Source organism: Melozone crissalis, unplaced genomic scaffold (assembly GCF_028551555.1).
Source record: "Melozone crissalis strain CALT ecotype California unplaced genomic scaffold, PUWL_Pcris_2 ptg000038l_1, whole genome shotgun sequence".
Taxonomy (NCBI): domain Eukaryota; kingdom Metazoa; phylum Chordata; class Aves; order Passeriformes; family Passerellidae; genus Melozone; species Melozone crissalis.
In genome coordinates, this window is record NW_026535816.1 from 7,941,284 (window position 1) to 7,963,517 (window position 22,234).

Below are 22,234 nucleotides of genomic sequence, written 5' to 3' on the forward strand. Positions count from 1 at the left end.
CCTTTCCATTTGCTGTCTTGAAGGTAAAAGAACAAACACGTAAAATCTTTGTTGCTGTTGTGGCTGTTGACACAATTGCTGTGATTTTGGCGGGGATGGGAGGGGGAGGAAAAAAGGGGGAAAAAATAAAAGACAACAGCCACATCCCTGATTTTATATTTCCATAGGAAAGCCCCAGTTACCCTAAGACAATGCTCGGCCTGAAAGGCGAACCCTGGTGTTTCTGGTCGCTGAGGTGAGCTCACCTACAAAGGAGCGCAGGGCACCGCATCAACACCCGCTGACGGAAGGTGCGGCGGAAGATGCCAAAACCCGTTCTGAGGATTTGGGGGGTTTTAATTGTTATTACTTATTTATTTTGTCATCTCGGTGGGCAGCGGGCGATGCGTGCTGCGGGGCCGGCCGTGTCTCGGAGGGTCGGGGGTCCCGGGGGGCTCGGGCTCTGTGACCCCGGCGGGGAGAGCGCAGCTCGGGGAGCCTTGTGCGGCACTTGGGAAATGCAGCAGCGCTCGCTCGCTCCCTCCCTGCCCGGGGGGGCGAAGTGCGAGGCAGCGGGAGGAGCCGTGCGTGTCTCTGTGTGTGTCTCTGTGTGTGTGTGTGTGTGTGTGTGCGAGCGAGCAGCGCCGTGGCCGCCGTGTTTCCTGGTGCCTGCTCCCTGACCCCAGTGGCAGCCCCGCTCACTGCACCGCGCCCGCCCTCGCCGCCGCCCCGCTGCCGCTCCCGCAGCCGGACCCGGACCCGGAGCCGAGCCAGGGCCGCCGCTGCCGCCGCCGGGCGCCGCCGCGGGGTCGGGCGCAGGCTCTGCCCCGGCCGCGCCCCCGCAGCCCCATGGAGCGGCCCCGCTGCCCGCGCTGAAGCGTCCCCGAGCCGCCCGCAGCGGCAGCCGGCGGAGGGAGGGAAGGAAGGTGAGCGGCCCCGGGCCGGTGCCGGGAGCAGCGGGGCACGGCGGGGGCAGCGGCGCACAAAGCGGCGGGTTAGAGGTGCCGTGTCATGGGCGGCAGCGCGGGGGGGGCGGGCGGCAGCTCCGGCGGCGTTGGCGGCGCCGCTCCAGCCTCCCGCGAGCGAACAATGCTGGGGACGAGCGCGGCCGCCCGCGCCCCCGCCGTGACCGCCCGAGCCCGCCGGGTCGGGTCGGGTCGGGTCGGAGCGGCGGCCCCGGCGCTTCCCCGCAGCCCGGGCGGCGATGTCGGCGGCGCTGAGCGAGGCTGCCCTGCCCTGCTCGCTGCCCAGGCCGTGCCCCCGCTGCCCTCCGCCGCTGCGGGGCTGGCGGGGCGCCGGCGGCGCGGGGGCGGCCCGGGGGCGGGGGCGGCGTGCGGGCCGGCGTTGCGGGGTCGGGGCGGGGGTTGCGGCGGCGGGGCCGGGAGGGTAGGCCGGGGAGCTTTGTGCTGGCTGGGGCCAGCGGGCGGGCGCGGGGACGGGGCTGCGGGCGCGGAGGGAGCCGGGGATGGGGGCGGCGGAGATGGGGGGGGACACGCCGCAAAAGTAAGGAGGGAAAGGCGGGTTGGCTCGGCGTTCCCCGGCGGAGTTGCCCCTCGCCCTTTCGCCGGCAGAGAAGCCGCTCTGAAACCGTGATCCCGGAGGCCTCAGACACTTGGAGGCTTCGGAGGGGTTGGGGCCGCGGTGCGGGGCTCGGCACGGCCGCAATAAAAAGCGGCGGGCATCACCCCCCGCTCGCCCGCGGCTGCTGAGGAGTTCATGGCATCCCTCCTCCGAGCCGAGCCGAGCATCCTCCCCCCGCAGCTCTGTGTGTGGGTGCGTGGCACCGCGGGGCCGGGTGAACTTTGTGCGGCGCGGCACGTAGGGCGCAGACGGGGCAGCGCTGCCCGCGGTGCCGCGGGGCGGGGGCAGGGCAGGGCAGGGGGCGCGGCGCGGGGGCTGCGGCGGCACACGCCGGGACGGGGCCGCGCCGGAGCCATTGGCCGCCCGGAGCCATCAATCACCGGGGGGCGAGCCCGGGGCGGCCCGGCAGCCGGAGGTGGGCAGCGGCCGGGGGCCAGGTACCGGGGGAACGGGGCGGGGAGAGCCGGGCTGCGGCCCCGCCGTGGGCAGCGGGAGCGCGGAGTTGCGCGCAAACTGCAGCGCAGCATCCCGGGGAGCCGGGAGCGCTCCGCGGGCCGAGGCGCGGCCCCGGTGGGTGCAGCGGTGCCGTGTCGGTGGAGCAGCGCCCGGAGAGCGCACCGAGCACCACAAGGTGTTGACACGGGGTTAGCCCTTCCCGGCTCCTGCCTTTCAGCCCGAGCCCAGCTAGAGGCGAATTTTTTGAAATTCAGATGAGGGAGGCGTAAATATTTTATTTGGGGAAATGGTTTTTTCGCGTGCCTTCGTGTGAGCCGCTCTCTGTGCGAGGCAAGGCTGCATTGAAATTCACCTAGCTGGGCAGATTTCGTGGCAGTTTTTTGACAGGGTTTACAAATAGCTGAGCTCACGTTTGGGCCAGCCCTGCTCCGAAAAAGTGCCTGTCTATACCTGTAAGGCTGGGCAGAGTGTACAATGGCACATCTCCTGTCTTGCTGCAAATACACGCTGCGAAAGGAGAACAGCCTGTAGCTGGGGAAAGGCAGCGTGCTGAAAAAGCATCACTTGGGTCTTTAATATAGGCATTCTTGCTCAAAACTGCCTCGAAAGGCGCAGAAGATATCACGCGTTGTTTTTTCCTTGATAGATGGGAAGATAATCCAACACTTATTTTTTTATACTCATCTCCCATGTGTAACCTTCAAGTAGTGCTCATAGTTGGAGAAAGAATGGTAGCGATTCGAAGAAGTCTCTTTTAATTTTTTTTTTTTAAATTTTGGGCCTAAGATGCGTTTGTTTTAAAGTTTTGAAGTGTTCAGCTTCTTTCTTCTATTTTCTTCAGAGACGTTCACAGTAAAGAAGGTAATAATTAGATACTTCTGATAGTTGAGCTGTAGTACTCTATGGAGTATTAAATGGAAATTAAGAGAATTGGCACAGAAGCCAGCTTCAAATTATGTATTTTTTTTACTCCCAGTCTGGCATGTTGTTGAATTTCATTTTTAAAAGATGCTTTGTTCAGCTTTGTCTCAATTTAAGTACAGATTTATTTTTAAGATTAAAGATTAGAACAATGGGAAGCAATTGCGGCTTATACACTTATAATCTGACTGAGAGTCAACTTAAAAGTATTTAATGCAGCTGTTTAAGTGTCCTCTTGTCATTTGTTTTATGCCAGTTAGTTGTAATTTCTTTCAGTAACATGGACTGTTACAAACATTGTAAAAAATGCCTATTATCTTTATGTATAATTCATTCTCATGAACAAATTAGATTTTTCTTCCATGAGTGAACTATAATATGAAATTTAATGTTCTGACCTTTCTTATGCTGGGTTGTTGAAAACAGTGTCATTTAGCTTTTTTGAAAGCCCAAGCATATTTTTGTTGTTGGTTTAATGCACTGTTTTATATTGCTGCTTTTAATTGCAGAAAAAAAAAAATAACATTATGCATGTAATTTTCACACTACTTCTTAACATATGAAGGCTCCAAAGTTCTTGCAGCGTACAAGAAAAACTGTATTTTTTGTTCTGGTAGCTCTGATGGCCTGTCTTGTTAATGACAGTCATTTCTGTGGCAGGAAGATGTTTTCATTTGTATGTACTTCTCAGTGCAGGGCAATTATGCTGCTCTGCTCTGCTCTTGCTCACTCTTCGTAGTTCCTATCTCAAAAGAACAGCAGCACAGCAGTGCTTGGAACAGGATTGCAGTTTGAAGCAGGTGTTGTGTTTTACTGTTATGCAAAACAACGCTGAAGTGTAATTGTAAAGGAAATTCAGGAGACAGCTGCAAACTTGGCGTGGTAGCCACTACTTTGTGTGAGCAGTTCTTGCAGCATCTTCTGCCGCATCTAGCACGGCAAAGATGTGTTCCAGCAGAGCTCACCCTTGCTGGTTCCTGCTGCTGAAACTTTGTTCTCATGAGAGAGGTCCACCAGGTCTCAGAGGGGAGGACCAGGCTGTGACCACAGTTACAGCGCTCTACCATCTCTAGTGACAGTTTTGAAATTGCTGCTTTTCCTTTTCATTTCATCTTCATCGTATTTTTTTCCCTGTTAATTTTTTCCTCTTGCTTTTTTTTTTTTTTTTTTCCTTCCAATGCTAAAGAAGATGAAGGTTAGAATCCAGTTACTAGAATGAAGTCTGCAGAATGTCTCAACCCAACCAACATATGGAAGCCTACATAGGCCTGAGGTGGTAAAATAGTAAAATAAATGGCCTATAGCAGGCCATCTGCCATTTGCAGAGCGTTTTCATCGTGCCTCTTGCCAAACTGGAAATTAGTCTTTGTATTAAAAATATATTTTGAATACAAATCAAAGATTTCAAATGCTTAGCGTTACACATGGCAAGCACATTTCTATCTGGGAGCTAGAGGAGCCCAGGGAAGTTGCACTGGAAGAATATTGCTTGGTTGGATGCTCAGGGCTCTTCTCTTTCCCCTCTCTTTGTCTTCCCAGTAAGCAAGGATTTACTTTTGTGAAACGCTCTCCAGACAGGGGAAGCCCACTCTTGCAGGTGGCAGCTGAAGGGAGGAATTTCAGAGAGTGGCGATTTCACCCAAGTCCTTGCAGCTGTGTCCCAGCTGAGGACCTGCCTCTAAACGGGGCTTCTACAGAGCTGCTCATCTTGGAATCCTTCGACCACGGGCTGATCCATTGCCACAGATGCCCTCTGAAAGGAAGGCAGCTTTTCTATATCACAACCTGAGGTGTCCTCAGTTATGGACCGCAGAAATCCAAGCTCGGATTTTGCGCACACAGCGGGGCGTGTTTGGGAGGTTCTGACTGATACCACAGCACACACATCCAGGCCTAGCTCAAAGTGTGTTTAAGAGCACTCTGAAGAAGCCAAAGACAGGGATGCAGAGAGAGGGAAGAGCCTGTTTCTTTCATTTTACGCAGAAATGTTTGTGCGTAAAATCGCGCTAAAGTCAGATAAATTGTTGCTGTCTGCTAACAGTGAGCCCAAACTAGTTTCAATGCTGTAATCCGGATATTTTGTTAACATTGCCTTCGTACTCGCCTTTCTCTGGGCACTCAAACACCTCGATTTGAAGGTATTGGGTGTGCCTTTAGCTGTGCAATTGTAACTGGTGTTCTTTACATGAGTTTCTTGTAAGCTTCTCAGCTGTTCGTGTTCCACAGCCACAGCAGCTTGAAAACAAGTGTGCATGTTTGTGGAAAGCCTTTTGTCCTTCAGGAAGCTGGGTCCACTTGCAAGTTTTTCGTGGTTGCAATTAACAGGAGATGTTATTTAAAATCAAGGATAAGAAATGGGGAGTATTTAACTGGAGCTTTCAACACGGATATTTTATTCCCCCTTTCCCCACCCCCTGAAGACAAACCCTTACTTTAAGCATTCATCCTTTGGATATGTCTAATGATGATGGAGTTGGATGATGAGGTAATTAAAAAAAAAAAACCAACAAAGTGAATAGTAATTCGTGGAGAGGGGTGATGGGTACATCGGGAATATAGAAAAAGATCTGAAATCTGCATGGAAGTCGCGAGAGCTTGGGAGCAGTGGGTCAGTGTGTGTTTACATCTTGTGGCTCACAGCAGCGTGCGCTGTCTGTCTCTCCCGGCAGAGGTCACGGAGTTGATGCGGAGCTGCTGGGAGCCGGGATCTGCCCGGAGCACGATGCCCTGCCCTGCCCCTGGCCTTGGCAAGCTGTGAGCTGCTCATGTCCATAAGGAGGAAGGATGGCTCATGGAATTCCTTCACAAGGCAAAGTTACCATAACGGTGGATGAGTACAGCTCCAACCCAACGCAGGCGTTCACGCACTACAACATCAACCAGAGCCGCTTCCAGCCTCCCCACGTGCACATGTGAGTATCCACTGCTGCTCCACGAGGGGCTGGAAAACTGGGAAATTGCCTTGGCAGCCGAGAGGCAGAATGGTTAGCGGGTTGTGGCCCCGCTGTGTGCGAGCTGCGCTCCATCGTCTCCTGGATGGAGGTGCCACCACCTCGGTGGGACTCAAGCTTGTCACTTCACTGATGTGGCTTCCACTGGCCTGAGGGACCCGTTGCTGTAAGATTTCAGCTCCCTTCCCCCAGCGCTTACACTCAGCTGCGAAATAGGCCTAATTGGGACTAATTGTCCCCCCCATCAGTGAATCCTTTGTCCTGGCGGTGGCGAGAGGAACGTGTGCCGCATTCCACATTCCACCCGCAACCTGCCGCACAAAGGAGCCGGGGCTGCCCCGCGGCTCCTCCGGGGAGCTGCGAACCCTTCCAGCACCTCCCTGCGAGCTCCAGCCCGGGGAACACCGTGGGGAGAGGGGAGATGGAGGTTCCTCCTTCCCTCACCTCCTCCTTGCCGGCTGCCGTGACACCCAGGGTCGGCACCTAGGCACAAAGGGCTGCTCGCCCAGCAAAGCACCGGTTCCAACTCTGAATTTCTTTCCCATTGTTCAGTGGGGTTTTTGATCTCTATCGGTTATTTATGCCAAGGTTCTTTTTTTTTTTTTTTTCCTTAGCATTAATAGACTGAAAAGCACGTGAAACTAAAAACAAAGCCGACATCCCTGGACATCCTGCGAGCCATTGTTAGGCAGGATTTTGAACCATGTCACACTATTGAATTTGATAAGGATTTTGCATAATAAGGGGGGAAAGTTGTATGGTACTTCATTGCATTTTTGTTATGTAGAAGCCTGCCGGAAGAGTCACAATGTAGGAGTTCAGCACCTTCTAATAGGATTTCGTGTGGTTACAATGTTCCTAAAGGCAACTTTAGGAAGGATGCTGACGAGTGTCTGTCTGTCGTGCATTCGCTTTTCAAGGTGGAAAACTTCCCATTAATTACGTTTGATTTGTTGCTGCCACGATGATGATGTAACTTTGATTTTTAGAAACATTTCCGCGTCTCGATTCACTTTTCAGACCTTTTGCCAGCAAATTTCTGTTGTGTGTTTTGCACTCCAGGCTGGGCTTCTGACTGACGTTAAGTACAAATCTTATTTAGAGAAGGAATTCAAAGCAAACAAAAGAAAATCAGAAAGCAGTTTTAAAGAACTCCTTCCTATGGCTATTGACTTCAGCGGGAGCTGAATTTAGGACTAAGTGTGGTGTTCAGCACTGTAAAAGTTGCTCGTGCTTTGTTTAAAAACCTCAAACATGCAGGCACTCCTCTAAGGGATAGTGTAAAATGATACTGACTTGATGGATGTCGTGAAAGATACTTGTTTGGAAAAACCCTGTAGCTGAAATAAACACTGAAACTTCAAAGTACCGACAGATTTTTAAATAATTTTTAACTTAAATATTACAACTTTCTTAAAATCAGAAATTCTGGTTCAGCAGAGGGTGTGGCACATGAAAGGGAGATCAAAATTTTGAAAAACTGGCAATGAATTAGTCTCAGATTGCCAATGGAAGCAGAGATAGAAATGTTCCAGTGCAGGAGCTGAGTCCAGGTGCAGGTCTGGATAGCAAATACAGATTTTAGAAAACTTGTTGAGAAAGGAGAGAGGGGGGATCCTCCACCAGGTGGACAGCAAGGAAGGGAAGATCTGGGTGTGCTGAGGGTTTGTGTGATGTGAGAAACAAAATTATTGCTGGGGGGAGACTGGATTATGTGGTAGCCTCAGATGGAGCCTTTATTTGGCTTCTTAATGGATTGTAATGGAAGTTTTGTGTGTTCATCTGAAAGTGGCTGTCATCAAGTGAGAAATCTTAACAGAAAATTGGTAAAAGCAGTATTAACAGAGAAACCATGATCTTTTTACTGTGTTCTGGTTCTGTTAGTGCTACATTGCTGCAGCTGCCAGGATTGATTTGATTTGGTTTTACAGTCTGCTTTTCTTTGTTGCTGTCTTTTAAAGCAATGCATCTGTGTGGTTTGTTGATTTCTTTTTCTTGTATTTTTCCTAAGAGGGAGTTTGAGGAGGCTTTGTTCCCTAGTGAAAAATTTATTTTAAATATCATGGGATGAAGAGAAATGAGTGGAGCAACGTGGGGGCTGAGTTTTGTGCTCTGTATGTGGGCAGCAGGGCACTCTGTTGCTGCAGGGCATCAATCAGGAGCTGGGGGCAGCTTAAGGACAGCGTTCTTTGCTGAAGGAAATATTGGTTTTAGAAGTAATTTCTTTATGGATATGCACTGCAAAGGTGAGAACTGGTTTCTTGGCCTACACTGAGCCATTTGCAAGGTCCTGTATCCTCCGGGCCTGACTCTGATTTTACAGAGAGTAGCGGAGAACCCATGGAATACCACCAGCATAAATCTGGTGAGTAAGGCACTACTTTGCCACTTCACATGTCCTGGGCTCCTTGTCCCACTTTTATTTTGTGCCTTTCATGTAGTTCAGTCAGCTGAGATAGAGTTCTCTTTATATGTATTTTTAATACTCCTTAGTCAGTTTATTTAAGCATAGTGTCATTTAAAAACAGAATATTTATTACAGCTCCCTTTGCTTGTGCTGGCAGCGACAGCAGTTTTGTCTGTGCAACTTTTGAATCAGTTTGTCCAACCATTTCATGTCATTAAATTTAATTTCATTTTGTTTCTCTACTAATTAATGTTTGAACAGGTATTCTAAAGGCAATTTTGCTGCACAATTGTTTTGCATAAAGAGACGTAATCTTAAATATTATTTTATCTTGAAGCGATGCTCCCACCCTCGGGTTTCAGTTACTTAGATACAGTTAGACTGTAACTTACATTTTAGACTGTAACTTTTAGTTACTTAGACTGTTACAAAGTGCTTGTATTTGATTACTTTGTCCAGTTAGTGTTAACTTTCTGTTGGGTTTAATTTACAGCATCACTTCAGTTCCCTGCTTTTAAGGGCAGCTGCAAAATAATAAAAAATAGTTAAAAATATAGCTATAAATAGTGATTAATATTATAGCACCTATAATATGCTTCTCTGTGCTTCATGTTGATGATTATTCTTTTGAAAGTTTTCATACTTTCAAATTTTTTGGCAAGCATTGTGATTTAAAGAGGGAAGTGCTTCTTGCCCCTTAGGTGTATAAGAGCACGTTTGAGGGTTTTTTTGGGTGTTTGTTTGTTTATTTTTTAACTAAACCAGCTTTTTAAGCCCGTTTAGACTTTTAAAATATTCTGTATGAGGCTGCTGGCGATGGTACCAACAATACCAGGATGCAGCCTGGGGACAAATCCAAGTGAAAAACTCCTTCCTTAATTTTTAAAGAGAAAAATCTTCCTGTTTAGGTGCAACAGCCCATTTACTTGCAGGGAAAAAAGAAAACCCAGAGAAGAGTGAAATAAACCTGGTGTTTCTATTATGGAAAATACACCTTTGGACAGGCCTGTCTGCTGAGGATGAGGGAGTTTTGTGAAGATAAAATAAGAAAATAGCTGTAGGCTGAGCCTTTTGGAGTAGTGGTGGCTTCTTTTTTTAGGGTAGTTTCACTGCATATTCACACTTTGTTATGGTTGAAATTCAATAATAGGGGAGTGAGGAAAAACAGGGGTTTCTGTGCCAGAGCAAAAGTCCTCTAAATAAATTTAGTCATAGCTGGAGATACATTTTTCAAGCTGTAACTATATAATTTTACTGCCTTTTCTGCACTAGAGCAATCCCCCATGAGAATATTCTTATTTTAAAGAGTATAAGCAAAGTTTTATATTGGTAAAAATATATGTCTGGTTGAATAAAGTACGTAAATGTCTGTGTGTAAATATATATGTATATATATAAAAAATTATATAAATATCAATATATCTATCTATAAATAGAGATAAATATGTATATATAGATATATATTATATATCTATACATATATATGTATATATATTTATACTTATATATTTATATATATAAAAAGCTGAAACTTCAAAGTAGGGCACAGTGACAGAATTTTAAATAATTTTAAACTTTAATTCTGCAACTTCCTTAAAATCAGAAATCTGGTTAAAATTTTTGCTTTAAAATCAGAGTATAATAATAAAAAAATAAAACCACAGCTTTTTGATCATAGAAGGAAAGTCTTTCAGCTGTGATAAAAGTTTACATTGTTAGAATCTTTTTAGACTACTCACCTTGACAAGAGAGGATCTTGATTTATTGTTTTTTTATTTTCCTTTTCTTTTCTTGGGGAAACCATCCTGCATTTGATGAGCTTTATAACCTCCCCCTGAGATTAGTGGGAAATCATGGACTTGATTTGCAGCAGCCTGGATCTTTGTTTCATGTGAGGTGTGTGATATTTGGCATTAGCAAAATATGAACTCATTTGACATTTACCGAAAAGTGGAGCTGGTACATGTAATGTTATTGGTTGAGAAAAAAGGAGACTCAGTCTGACAGCAGTCAGTGTATATATATATATATATAAAATATACATAGGATATATATTTTATATAAATAAATAAATATATATATAATATATATTCTATATATATTTTATATATAAACTATATAAAATATATTTTATATATAAAATATATGTATTTTTATATTTATGATATATATTTTGTATATATTTCATATATAATATATTTAATTTTTTTTTACAAAAATATACACAGTTTATAACCATTCGGGTTTCTTTTCACTACTGATTTTGCCAAATAAATAAATATTCATTTGTTATTAAGTAAATAAATATAGAATTACATATTTATCATAAATATATCTAGTATAAAATTATCTATTATAAAATTTAATAATTAATATTATTTATTACAAACATTTATTTCTAGTATTTTATATATATATACGTGTGTATGTATATATATATATATACACATTATATTAAATAGATATTTATTATAAATATATAAAAAATAGTCTCTGAAACAATCAAGTGACATTTAAGTTGTGGAAACAGGAATGCTTTGAATGAGTGCACTTAAACCAGGGATTTTCTCCTGGGCTCCTGGCTCATGCTCAGCTCACCTTGGTGCAGGTTTAGTCATTAAGAAAACTCTCACTGGTGCCTGTGCACATCTGTGTGAGTGAAGATCTCTGCCATCCCCCTGATTTTTACACTGTTCAGAGTTACTTGTGCAAAAATCTAAGCAGCACCTAAGTTCTAAACTTAAATTTTAGGTGTAAAATAAAAATAATTTTTTAAAGGAGCTGCACTTATTTGGGATGCTGGCGTGTGGAGCATACTGCAAGTGTTCATACAGTGCTGGTGTAAGGCTCAGTTTTGTAATTAAAATTCAAATTCAGGCCCCTTGTATTGAGTTTATACAGTGCAGTCATCATATGCTAAGCACTCTTGAAAAATTGATTAAATTCCTGACCTTTCTTTTTGTCCTTGTAAAAAAGAGTAATACCAACTCTACCTTTAAAAAATGGCCTGACATCCCTGGAAGGCTAATGCTGTAAAAGTGCCAATATTATTATTATTATTATTACAATAAATGTAAGACAGGTTTAAAATAATTTATTTTTGTCACCATTGCCCTGTTACTACTGTCTTGGCACATCACCCTGCTCTAAGCCAGAAGCCAGGTGTGCTTTTAGGTGGGGATTAACCCCTCTTGTGCTGGGGGACCAGGCTGCCAGAGCAGTTTGTGCCTGTCAAAACCAATCCATCAGTATTTAGGGGGAGATCCCTGCTACAAGGAGAGGCTTCAGGGCTGGATCTGCTGCTCCTGCCTGCCCCTGGAGAGGTGGCAGAGCCTTTGGGGGCTGCAGGATGGACACTGAATCTGCGAAACCCAGGACATCCCTCTGGCTGCCCTGGATGGCTCCAGCCCCTGCCAGGGGGCTCAGAGACCCTGGCAGAGCACCCAGGACCCCTGTGCCTCTGATTTTGACCCATAGAAAAAATTACCAACCTTATATGAGGATTTACTAGCCATGAAAGTTTAAGCAGAATGACAGTTAGTTTGCCACAGAGTGAAAAGTAGAATTTTGGGGTTTTTAGAATGGGGGCTCGAAGTGCCAAGATGGAAGAATTTGGGTGTGCCTTGTCCTTCTTTCTCCTTCCTAACCTCCATCTTCTGAGCGATGGTGGCACTTTGAGATTAGTTTAAAGTAGGGACAGACTGTCTAACATAAGTGATAAGTATTAGAAAATTATTGCGAATAAAGTGCACGTAGTTTTTAGTATAAAAAGACAACTCTGCCCTGAAGGCAGTCGGTGTGCCACTGACTGACCTGCTGGACAGACCTCAGCAGGTCAGAGAAAGAATGTTATAGATAACAGAAAATAAACAACTTTGAGAACCAGAACAGGAGAATCCTGACCCCTCCTTCAGTTGCAGAGCTGAGAAAAGAGACTGACACATCTCAGGGCCATCCTGACCACAGGGACCCCTGGGAACAGTCCAGGGTACAAATGTCCTTCTAGTGGGGTGGGGATTTTGGTTTAGTTGGATTTTTGTTTTAGTTTGGTTTGGTTTTGTTTGGTTTTTTTGGGTTTTTTTTTCCAATGATCTTCTTCCAGTGATCCCTCTCCTGATGTAGCCAAACCAGTGGAGGGCCACAGGGGCAGCCAGCACAGGGAGCTGGCTTAGTGTCATCTTAACTTGCTGGATTTTTTTGTTTTTTAAATATCTTCAGCATTTAACATATTGGTTTATATTGTGGTGGGTCTGGCAGTGCTAGATGAATGGCTGGAGTTGATAATCCAGCCTCAACAAATCCATAATTCAGTCATAATTAGCTTCTTCCTAATTAAGAACAACCACACAAAAGTTAAGCTACAGCACAGCGCCTAAAAACTGCAGCCTTCATGGCCCACATCAAAACTGGAAATAAATGGGTAAGGCTTGAATTTCCAAACTCCAGCAAGCAAGCTGTTTGCATCTGCTGAAATAGCTGCCATGAATTATGTGCTTATGGATCCACCAGCAGGCAGGGAGAGAAGGGGGTTTGTGTTCACCTTTGGTGCAGAAATAAGACTGAGGAAGATTTTCCTTGATGAAAATGTGCTGTTAAAACACCTTCTGGAGTCAGCCTGGCTGCTGTTGCTAAGCCCTGAGAGGGAGGGAAGAGAAGTTGTTTTGTGTTCATGTGTGTTGTTGCTGCAGAGAAGCCTTCAGGTCACAAACACTTTATCTGCAGGGCCCCGCTCAGTAGCTGAGCACTAGAAAAGGAAATTTTCATTACATGGTGTTGACTGTAGGGTTCATTTCATGGTCAGTCACACTGAGACACAGCTGAGCTGCACTTCCAGGTTTATGTACAGCACACAAATGTGTGTGTGTCTCCCAAAAACCTTTTGGGGGAAGTGTGATGGGATGTGGCCAGGAATGCTGTGTGCAGCAGGGGCTCCTGCCACAGCACCTTGTGCTCACCCAGGGAACTTTTCTGTGAAGCAATTTCACAAAAAAGATGGAAATATGTTGCAATCAGGATGTTGTGCTGTCACTGGAAACTTGTGAATTTCTTTTTTTTTTTTAAAATACCAGGGCAGTAGGGATGTGGAATTCTTGTGGAATTGTTGTGGAATTATTCTTGCAGAATTGGAGCAGATTCTTGCTTTTATTTAGTGCTTGAAGGGTGAGGCACAATCTGTCCTGTGAAACAACTCCTAGAGAGTGGATTTCCTAACAGAGAGTTAACAGCTGAACCTGCAGGCCCCACACTGCAAATCCCACTGCAGAAATTTTGGCTCCTGGTTCTCTCCCAGTGGCAGGATGAGGCTGCTCTTCCCTGGCAGCAGTGGTGAGGGAGCTGCTTCCCTTGCTGTGACACAAAGTGCTGCAGCTGCCTACCTGTCACACATCTGGCTCTTTTTTTCTGCAAACCCTTGCTGGAATTTTTTTGGTTTTGGGCAAATAAGCAGAAGGAAAGCCCTGTAAATAATGTGAGTTTAGATGTCTGTGTTATTGTGATGATGTTCACAGGGGTCTCAGCTTGAGGGAAGAGACGAGGATCTCACTCCATGTTTCAAAAGGCTTGATTTGTTATTTTATGATATATATTACATTGAAAATATACTAAAAGAATAGAAGAAAAGGTTTCATCAGAAGGCTAGCTAAGAATAGAATCAGCAAGAATGATAACAAAGGTTTGTGTCTCGGCTCTCTGTCCGAGCTAGCTGGGCTGAGATTGGCCATTAATTAAAAACAACAACATGAGACCAATCACAGATGCACCGGTTGCATCTCACAGCAGCAGATAATCATTGTTTACATTTTGTTCCTGAGGCCTCTCAGCTTTTCAGGAGGAAAAATCCTAAGGAAAGGAATTTCATAAAAGATGTCTGTGACTTGTTAGATGTTAAATTTTTATATGCAGCTCGCTTATGTTTGATGCAAGAAGTTTAGTGGTGCAATAAGTTTATTTCAGAAGTGACCAAGTGTTGGTTGTGGATGTTGATTTTTTTTGGTACTTGGTGTCAGCATGGTAATTTTTTGAGTTAACATTTCTGATCTTGAGCTCCCAGAGGTGGCTTAATTTTGGAGTCAGTGGCCTAACATCATGGAAAAAATTCAGAAATGGAGGGCTAGCCTGTCTCCCTGTCAAAGGAACGCTTGAACAGCTTGCCTTTTGGATTCTGTGACATGCCACAGTGTAACTTGAGAAAATAAATGCTTTTAGGCCCAGCAGAAGTACAGTGAGGCAGGGACATGCCTTTAAAATATCTCAGGATATCTTCAGAGCATCTCTGGGCAGTGAGCTTGTGAAGCTGCTGCTGGCAAGGCAGAGCCCAGCCTGGTGCTGGGTGGGCAGTCCTCCCTGTCCTGCATGGGGAAATCATTCCCTGCGTAATTTGCAATTTCCTGAGTCCCTAGGAGTGGATTTTCCAGCGAGCTGTGAGTTTTGCTCCTTGGAGCAATGACTTCTTGTTTCCAGTGGTTTGACTCATACTTGGCACGTGCAGCTGCAGTTTTATGGCCTCGAGGAGGTTGTTGCTGCTTGCAGAGGGCCTGAGAGTGGCCCTGAGCTCTTCCCTGTGGTGTGAGTGAGCACCAGAGCAGTGCAGATGCACATCCTTCCTAGCAGCTGCTTCACAAGGTACAGCTTGTTTGCTGGGGTTTGGAAATTCAAGTCTCACCCATTTCCTTTCAGTTTTGGTGTGGGCCATGGAGGTTGCAGTTTTTAGGTGGTGTGCTGCAGCTGAAGTTTTGGTTTTGTTCTGTTTTTTTTTTTCCAATGAGCTGCTTCCAGTGATCTCTATCCTTGTGTAGCCTCCCCAGTGCTGGGTCTGTGTATCTGAATATCTGTGTGGTTGTTTTTATTTAGGAGGAAGCTGTGACTGAATTATCAATTTGTTTAGGCTGGATTATCAACTCCAGCCATTAATCTAGCACTGCCAGACCCACCACATTATAAACCAATATGTTAACTAAAAAAAAATAAGTTAAAAAAACTAAATTTTAATGTTAAAAAATTTTTAACCAATATGTTAAAAAAAATCCAGCAAGTTAAGATGACCTAAAATAAAACAGGGAACGTGTGCATTTAAAATACTGAAGTCAAACCAATTCTGTCCTGTGGTAAATGAGACTAGACCCCATTTAATGGTTTTTATTTTGCTGCCTTTCTCAGACAAAAAGCTAGGTTAGGACAATCTTGCACCCAGGAACATTCCTGCAGCAGTACCAAGTGGTTGGAGGAGCAGAAAACAGCAAGTTTGGGTTCCAAACAATAAAGTTTAGGTACCTGGCATTGCAGTCATTTTATTTATCACCTAAAGAGTTGGCCATAAAGCCTGGTCATGACCTCAATAAAGCTGGAGGTTCCCCCAGCCCTGGGAGCTTGTGTTGATCCATTGGCAGTAAGAAGGGCTCTACGAGAGACTTAGATCGGTTGGATGGATGGGCAGAGTCCAACAGGATGAAGTTTAATCAGTCCAAGTGCCCAGTTCTACATTTTGGCCACAGCAATCCCCTACAACGTCCCAAGCTGGGGACAGAGTGGCTGGACAGTGCCCAGGCACAAAGGGACCTGGGGGTGCTGCTCCACAGCCGGCTGGACATGAGCCAGCAGAGTGCTGGGTGGGCAAGAGGGCCAATGGAATCCTGGCCTGGATCAGGAATGGTGTGGCCAGCAGGAGCAGGGAGGCCATTCTGCCGCTGTGCCTGGCCCTGTGAGGGCACACCCTGAGTGCTGTGCCCAGCTCTGGCCCCTCAGGCTGGGAAGGACGTTGATCAGGAATGGTGTGGCCAGCAGGAGCAGGGAGGCCATTCTGCCGCTGTGCCTGGCCCTGTGAGGGCACACCCTGAGTGCTGTGCCCAGCTCTGGCCCCTCAGGCTGGGAAGGGCCTTGAGACGCTCGAGCACACCCAGAGGAGGCAACGAGGCTGGGGAGGGGCTGGGAGCACAAACCCTGTGAGGAACCACTGAGGGAGCTGAGGGTGTTTAGCCTGGAGAAGAGGAGGCTTAGGGGTGACCTTATTGCTCTCTACACCTTCCTGAAGGGAGGCTGCAGACAGGTGGGGTTGGTCACTGACAGAATCAGAGGACACAGTCTCAAGCTATGTCAGGGAAGGTACAGGTTGGATATTAGGAAAAAATTTTTCACTGAAAGAGTAATAAAGTACTGGAATGCTCTTGCCAGGGAGGTGGTAGAATCACCATCTCTGTGTCTTAAAAAAAGACTGGCCATGGCACTTGGTGCTATAGTCTGGTTGAGGTGTTAGGGCATGGGTTGGACTCGATGTTCTTAGAGGTCTCTTCCAACCTCATTATTCTGTGATTCTGTGTGTGCTGCAGGATCTGCTGCTGCTGGCACTCAGGGCTGGGCCATGAGCTCTGCTGCAGCTTTCAGGGTGGAGCAGAGGATTATTGGAATATGATCCCAATATTACCAGGTAGATTGTGCCTGGGCCAGTCTGATCCTTGCTGCTGGGCCAAAGGCGGCAACTGTGGTGTTTCACCCCAGAGACACTTTTGGCTGGCTGGAGGTTGCAGCTGGGCACTGAAACAAGTCTAGACTTGTAGAAACTCAGTTTACATCAGGTGGGAAGGCTTCAGGCTAGGGTGAAGAGGAAAAGGAGATGGATTCTGCCGGAGGGTTAATATCCAGAGTTTATTCCATGGTCACAGATATCTGAATCTTGGTAACAGCTCCAACAGAATCCCGAGCACATGGTTCTGGCTCAATTTAAGCCCAGGGACAGGGGGAGGGAAGGGACACTGAGCACCAACCAGGTGGGAGGAGGAGGGTCTCAGGGGACGAGGGACACATAGGCCAATGACCCCAGGCCTGAATTGCATCCTTTGAACTTGAGCAACCACACGAGGCCTTGCTGGAATGTTAAGCCTGATTGACAGAACTCACTCAGCAAGGGGGCGAGGGGGAAGGGAGAGAGGTATTGCCACACCTGGGAAGGGGCTGGGAAGTAAAACAGGAAATTGTAACACACTGCAACAGAGGATGGCTGCAGAGCAGCTCATCATCCAGAATTCACCCTCCCCAAATACAGTTGTCCTCTTCATAGCTGATAGATCAGGCCCTTTTTATTTCTGCTGCAAGTTCACCTGTGTTCTCCACTGGCAGAGAGATGCTTGCCCTTATTTTTATGTGCCCTATTTTATAGTGGGCTTATTTTCTAAATTTAAATCATTATGTGACGGGGAGTGACAAATAAAATCCCAACTGTCTCCTGTTTTCCCTAAAAGATTATTTAAATTACTGTGCAGTGTAGTATCTTTCAAGGTTTGCTTTTGTCCCTGGCTGTGAATTTCACGTTCCCAGACCCTCTCTTCCTTTCACCCTGGCTGACATTAGAGCTACAGAGGATTCTGCTGGATGTTGACATGGGAAAAACCAGCACCAGAGAGGCTGCCTTGCAGCAGAGTCTCCACTTACAGCAGTGGGCATTAACTTATATCCAGCACATCAGACTTAAAAGCACAGGGCCATTAAGGGGAGCTCTGCTTTCCCAGGGGGGCAGCAGATGGAGAGAGGCTGGGGGAGGGCAGGGGGAAGGAAGGAGGGTGTGAGATGGAGGGGCTGGCTCTGATGGAGCTGTAAGCCAGCAAACTCGCTGTTTGCCACGTTGACAATTTCCCTGGGATAAAGGATGGAGTGTAGTGGCTGTGAGCAGGAAGGTCAGCACATTACTCCTCAGTGTTTGGCTATTCCATCATTGATGGGAAGGAGAAGGTGCCAGTCCAGTCCATCTTCCCTCCTGCTCCTCTCATACAGGGAGCACAAAGAGAAAAAAAAAATCATTTAATTTTTAATTATTCCACGCTTCCTCCTTTCTTACAGCCATTTTTGGCCAGCAGTGAGCATTTACAGTGGGTTATTTGCTTTCCTGTGAAAATCCTGGGGAAAATCATGTTCAGAATTAAAATTTCATGTCAGCCAGCGTATTTAATAAATAGGAACTTTGTCCTATTCTTGTCCTCTGATCTCCTCAATGTTTGGCTATTCCATCATTTGATGGGAAGGAAAAGGTGCCACACCAGTCCATCTTCCCTCCTGCTCCTCTCATACAGGGAGCACAAAGGAGAAAAAGTCATTACTTTGTAATTATTTCAGGCTTCCTCCTTTCTTAAAGCCACTTTTGACCAGTGGGTTATTTGCTTTCCTGTGAATGGTGAAGGAATAGTTTTGGGGAAAATAATGTTCAGAATTAAAATTTGATGTCAGCCAGCATATTTAATAAATAGGAACTTTGTCCTATAGTTGTCCTCTGATCTCCTCAATGTTTGGTTACTGCATGATTTGATGGGAAGGAGAAGGTGCAACACCAGTCCATCTTCCCTCCTGCTCCTCTCATACAGGGAGCACAAAGAGAAAAAAAAAAGTCATTACTTTTTAATTACTCCAGGCTTCCTTCTTTCTTAAACCCATTTTTGGCCAGCAGTGAGCATTAGCAGTGGGTTATTTGCTTTCCTGTGAATGGTGAAGTAGTAGTTTTGGGGAAAATAATGTTCAGAATTAAAATTTGATGTCAGCCAGCGTATTTAATAAATAGGAACTTTGTCCTCTTCTTGTGGAATTTAGTGATTAGTGACATCGTTATTGCTTCCAGTGGGACAGGACCTGCCACTTAAAAATACCAGATTAAGCAGCTCCCTCGCTTTTAAGCAATGATTTTTTTTCAAGGACTTATTTTCTCTGTCTGTTAGCAGTGTGCATATAAGATTATGGTAATTGACAGATATTAAGGAAGAGGGAAATTTTGTCTTTGTGGTGTGTTTATTTTGTAAATTTAAGGTCATCCAGTCATTCACTTTTCCTCTTGGTGCAAAGCAGTGAATAAATTCAAACTAAATAAACACACAATCATACATGAAAAAAAATTATATATAACCTCTTTGAATTACTTGAAAATTTATATATATAATTGTTTTATTTTGATAATCTCTCTCTTGACATTAGATTGATTTAAAAATGTAGAATGAAGGCTTTGTTTTCTTTGAGTAAGGACAGAAAGGAAATCCCTGGTCTCAAGGAGTTACAATGGTCTGAATTTGGGGGGGATTTTGTTTTGTCTTCTGGCTCATTCATTTTAGATACATTTATTACAGAGCTTATTTTCCTCAAAAGAATCCTTGCATCCGGTCTGGATTGTCAAGAGAAAAATATTAATTGAGGTTGAAAATGAGTTTTGGATCACCTGGCTTCCTTGAGAGTGTGTTCATGCCATCACTTCATGCTGTCACTGCTTTCAGTGAGTGCTCCTCTCAGCAGTTTTACAGATGTCATTCCAGGGCACGAGGAAACCTCTTGTGAATCACTCATTCAGTGGAGAGTTAAAAGGTATGGACTGAAACTCCTGGAGCCAGGAAGCTGGCAGAGGGTTTTTTTTGTTATTAATTAGTTCAAATTAAATTATTAGTTCTTATTAATTAGTTCAAATGAAATGGGGTCCTGTAGAAGATTTGGAATAGACGTGGCAATTTTCTGTATATCTGTCTATAAAGAGACAGTGCCATTTCTTTGGGTCCAGACACTTATATAATAAAATACAGGAGGAATGAACTGGAGATGACCAATAAATGGAAGTAGAAAAATGTATAAATGATCCCAAATGTCCATAAATAACCTGAGATTAGCTGTTGGCCTGAGGTGAAGCTCCTATCACACCTTGGACCTATATTTATTTATTTATTTATTACAATTTTACTGTCTGCATATGGGTTTAAAGACTTTCCTGCCCTAGCATGAAGTGCAGCAGTGTGAGATATATGTGTATATATGATATATATTGCTGTATTGGAATCTGTCTTTTGTGTCTTTGTATGTGTTTCATTATTTTCCTAACAAAAAGGGTTTTTTAGATTTGGAACTTCCAGACTTATGTCTTGTTGTTTGCACGGAAGCACAGTCATGCTGACCAAGAGGGTGTTTATAGAAAATAAAGAAGAATATTTTCTTGTGTTGTCTTGGTTTTTGTGGGGTTGTTTTTGTTTTTTTTTTTTAAGGCACCAAATGGCCATTATGAGGTCTAAATGAAAAATCAAGCATCCTGCTAACTGTCCTCTGCATTCATATGGCACAGACAGTGCTGACAGGTGTGCTCAAAGAATTTAGGGATCTTTTTTTCCTCCCTCTCTATTTTCAAAACAGAAAAAGGCAAAAATTTAAGAATTTAAATGTCAAATCTCTGATGGTATAACCAAAATAAAATATAACATATAATATAACATATAACAAAACACATAACATAACATCAATATAATATAACACCAATATAATATAACACCAATATATTATAACACCAATATAACATAACACCAATATAACATAACACCAGTATAATATAATATAATATGACATGACATGACATGACATGACATGACATAATATAATATGACATAATATAATATATGATAGGATATAATATAATAGGATATAAGAGGATATAATATAATATAATAGGATATAATATATAATGTACATTATAATATATAATGTATGATATAATATGATATGATATGATATGGTACGATATAATATGATAGTATAGTATATAACAGTATATTTTATAATATTATTTAATATATAATATTATAGATATAAAATATAATAAATAAACACATTATAATATTTATATAATAGAACATCCAAATAATATAATATATAATATAATATAAAATATAACATAATAGACATAATTCAACGCAATATTTATATAATATGATAGCCACATAATATAATATAGTATAATATTTTAGGATATAAATATAAGAAATTAATTTAAAAATAGATATAATAATATCCTGATTTTAGCAGCCTCCCAAAAGCTGTAGAAGAAACATTTGAATGGAGCATGAAAAAGTTTCTTGAACTGCCTTAGTTTCCACTTAGTTTACTTGGACCGAGGACCTGAGGCAGTGCTGATCAAGAAGCCAGGCATATGGATGGCTCTGCCTCAGAGAACTCTGGAAGAGAGTAAAACTTAGGCTGTCACAGGTGGGTGGAGCAGTGACCACACAGGGCACAAAAAAACCCTTTTCCTATTTGCTGTAGTGGTTTTTGGTTTGTTAATTTAAGATTTCTTTAATTTTGAGATTTTTTTTTAACTAATGTGTTGATGAGTGTGGTGGGTTTTAGTGTTGGTTAATTACTTAGGTACTTATTTTTTGTTGTGAGGTAGGATGACAGGATTAGGAGAAAGGTAAAGTAGGTTTAACACTTTAAAAGGGGATAAAGAAAATTTAATTAGATGACCAATAAATGGAAGTAGAGAAATGTTATAAATGATCTCAAATACCCAGAAATAACTTGAGATAAGCTGTTGATAACTAAAAGAAGAAAAAGTAGTAAGAATTACAAGAAATTTTTAGAATACTTCTCTTTGCAACTTTTTTTTACTGATAATGTAAAGAAACAAACCCTAAAATTTATAGGTAGTTTACTACATTTAAAATAATCTTTTTTTTTTTTTTTTAGTTTACTTAGGGAGAGAAATCTCTCTTGCTAATGTTATGGAGATTTCTCTACAAGATGAAAAAAAAAAAAAATCTTTTGTGGTTCTTTTAGGAAAACAGTAGCTGCTGGGGGAAATTGGTTATTGCGAAGTTTTCCACAATACGCTGCTGCCTGTGTGTTTGAGATCCAGCGCAGGGCTGCGCTCGTGTTTTCTCAGGGGAGCCTTGTGCCTGTGCTTTGGGTGTGCCCAATTGACCTGGCAGCTCCATCAGCTCGGGAGGGCAGGGGGATAAAAACCACCTTCATTAACCCTGAGCATCTCCTGCTCCTCGGCAAAGGTGGGCTGGCTAATCACAGCAAAGGCCTGAAGCTGAGTGCAGACATTCCAGGAGGGATTTCCCCCACTGTGAGGTGGCACAGGGAGGGGACAGCAGTGCGCAGTGTGCAATTTCAATAGCTCTGGGTTCTGCAGCATAAATATGCACCGGATGCAGGGCAG

The 22,234-nt window shown here is 44.1% G+C and overlaps 1 protein-coding gene across 4 annotated transcripts in view; it reads left to right on the plus strand.

Moving 5' to 3' along the window:
- Positions 1 to 813: 813 nt before the first annotated feature.
- The window catches only part of MPPED2 (metallophosphoesterase domain containing 2), a 123,002-nt gene continuing 101,581 nt past the window's right edge, over positions 814 to 22,234 (plus strand). Inside the window, exons 1-2 of one of the 4 annotated variants that reach the window (XM_054283724.1) lie at positions 814 to 905; positions 5,607 to 5,849. In XM_054283724.1, the coding sequence (XP_054139699.1) occupies positions 5,722 to 5,849 (128 nt within the window). In that variant the 5' untranslated portion in view covers positions 814 to 905; positions 5,607 to 5,721. Of the gene's footprint in view, positions 906 to 1,945; positions 1,976 to 2,079; positions 2,878 to 4,005; positions 5,423 to 5,606; positions 5,850 to 22,234 lie in introns of those variants that run through there. The other 3 variants (XM_054283727.1, XM_054283726.1, XM_054283725.1) reach the window with 3 other exon arrangements.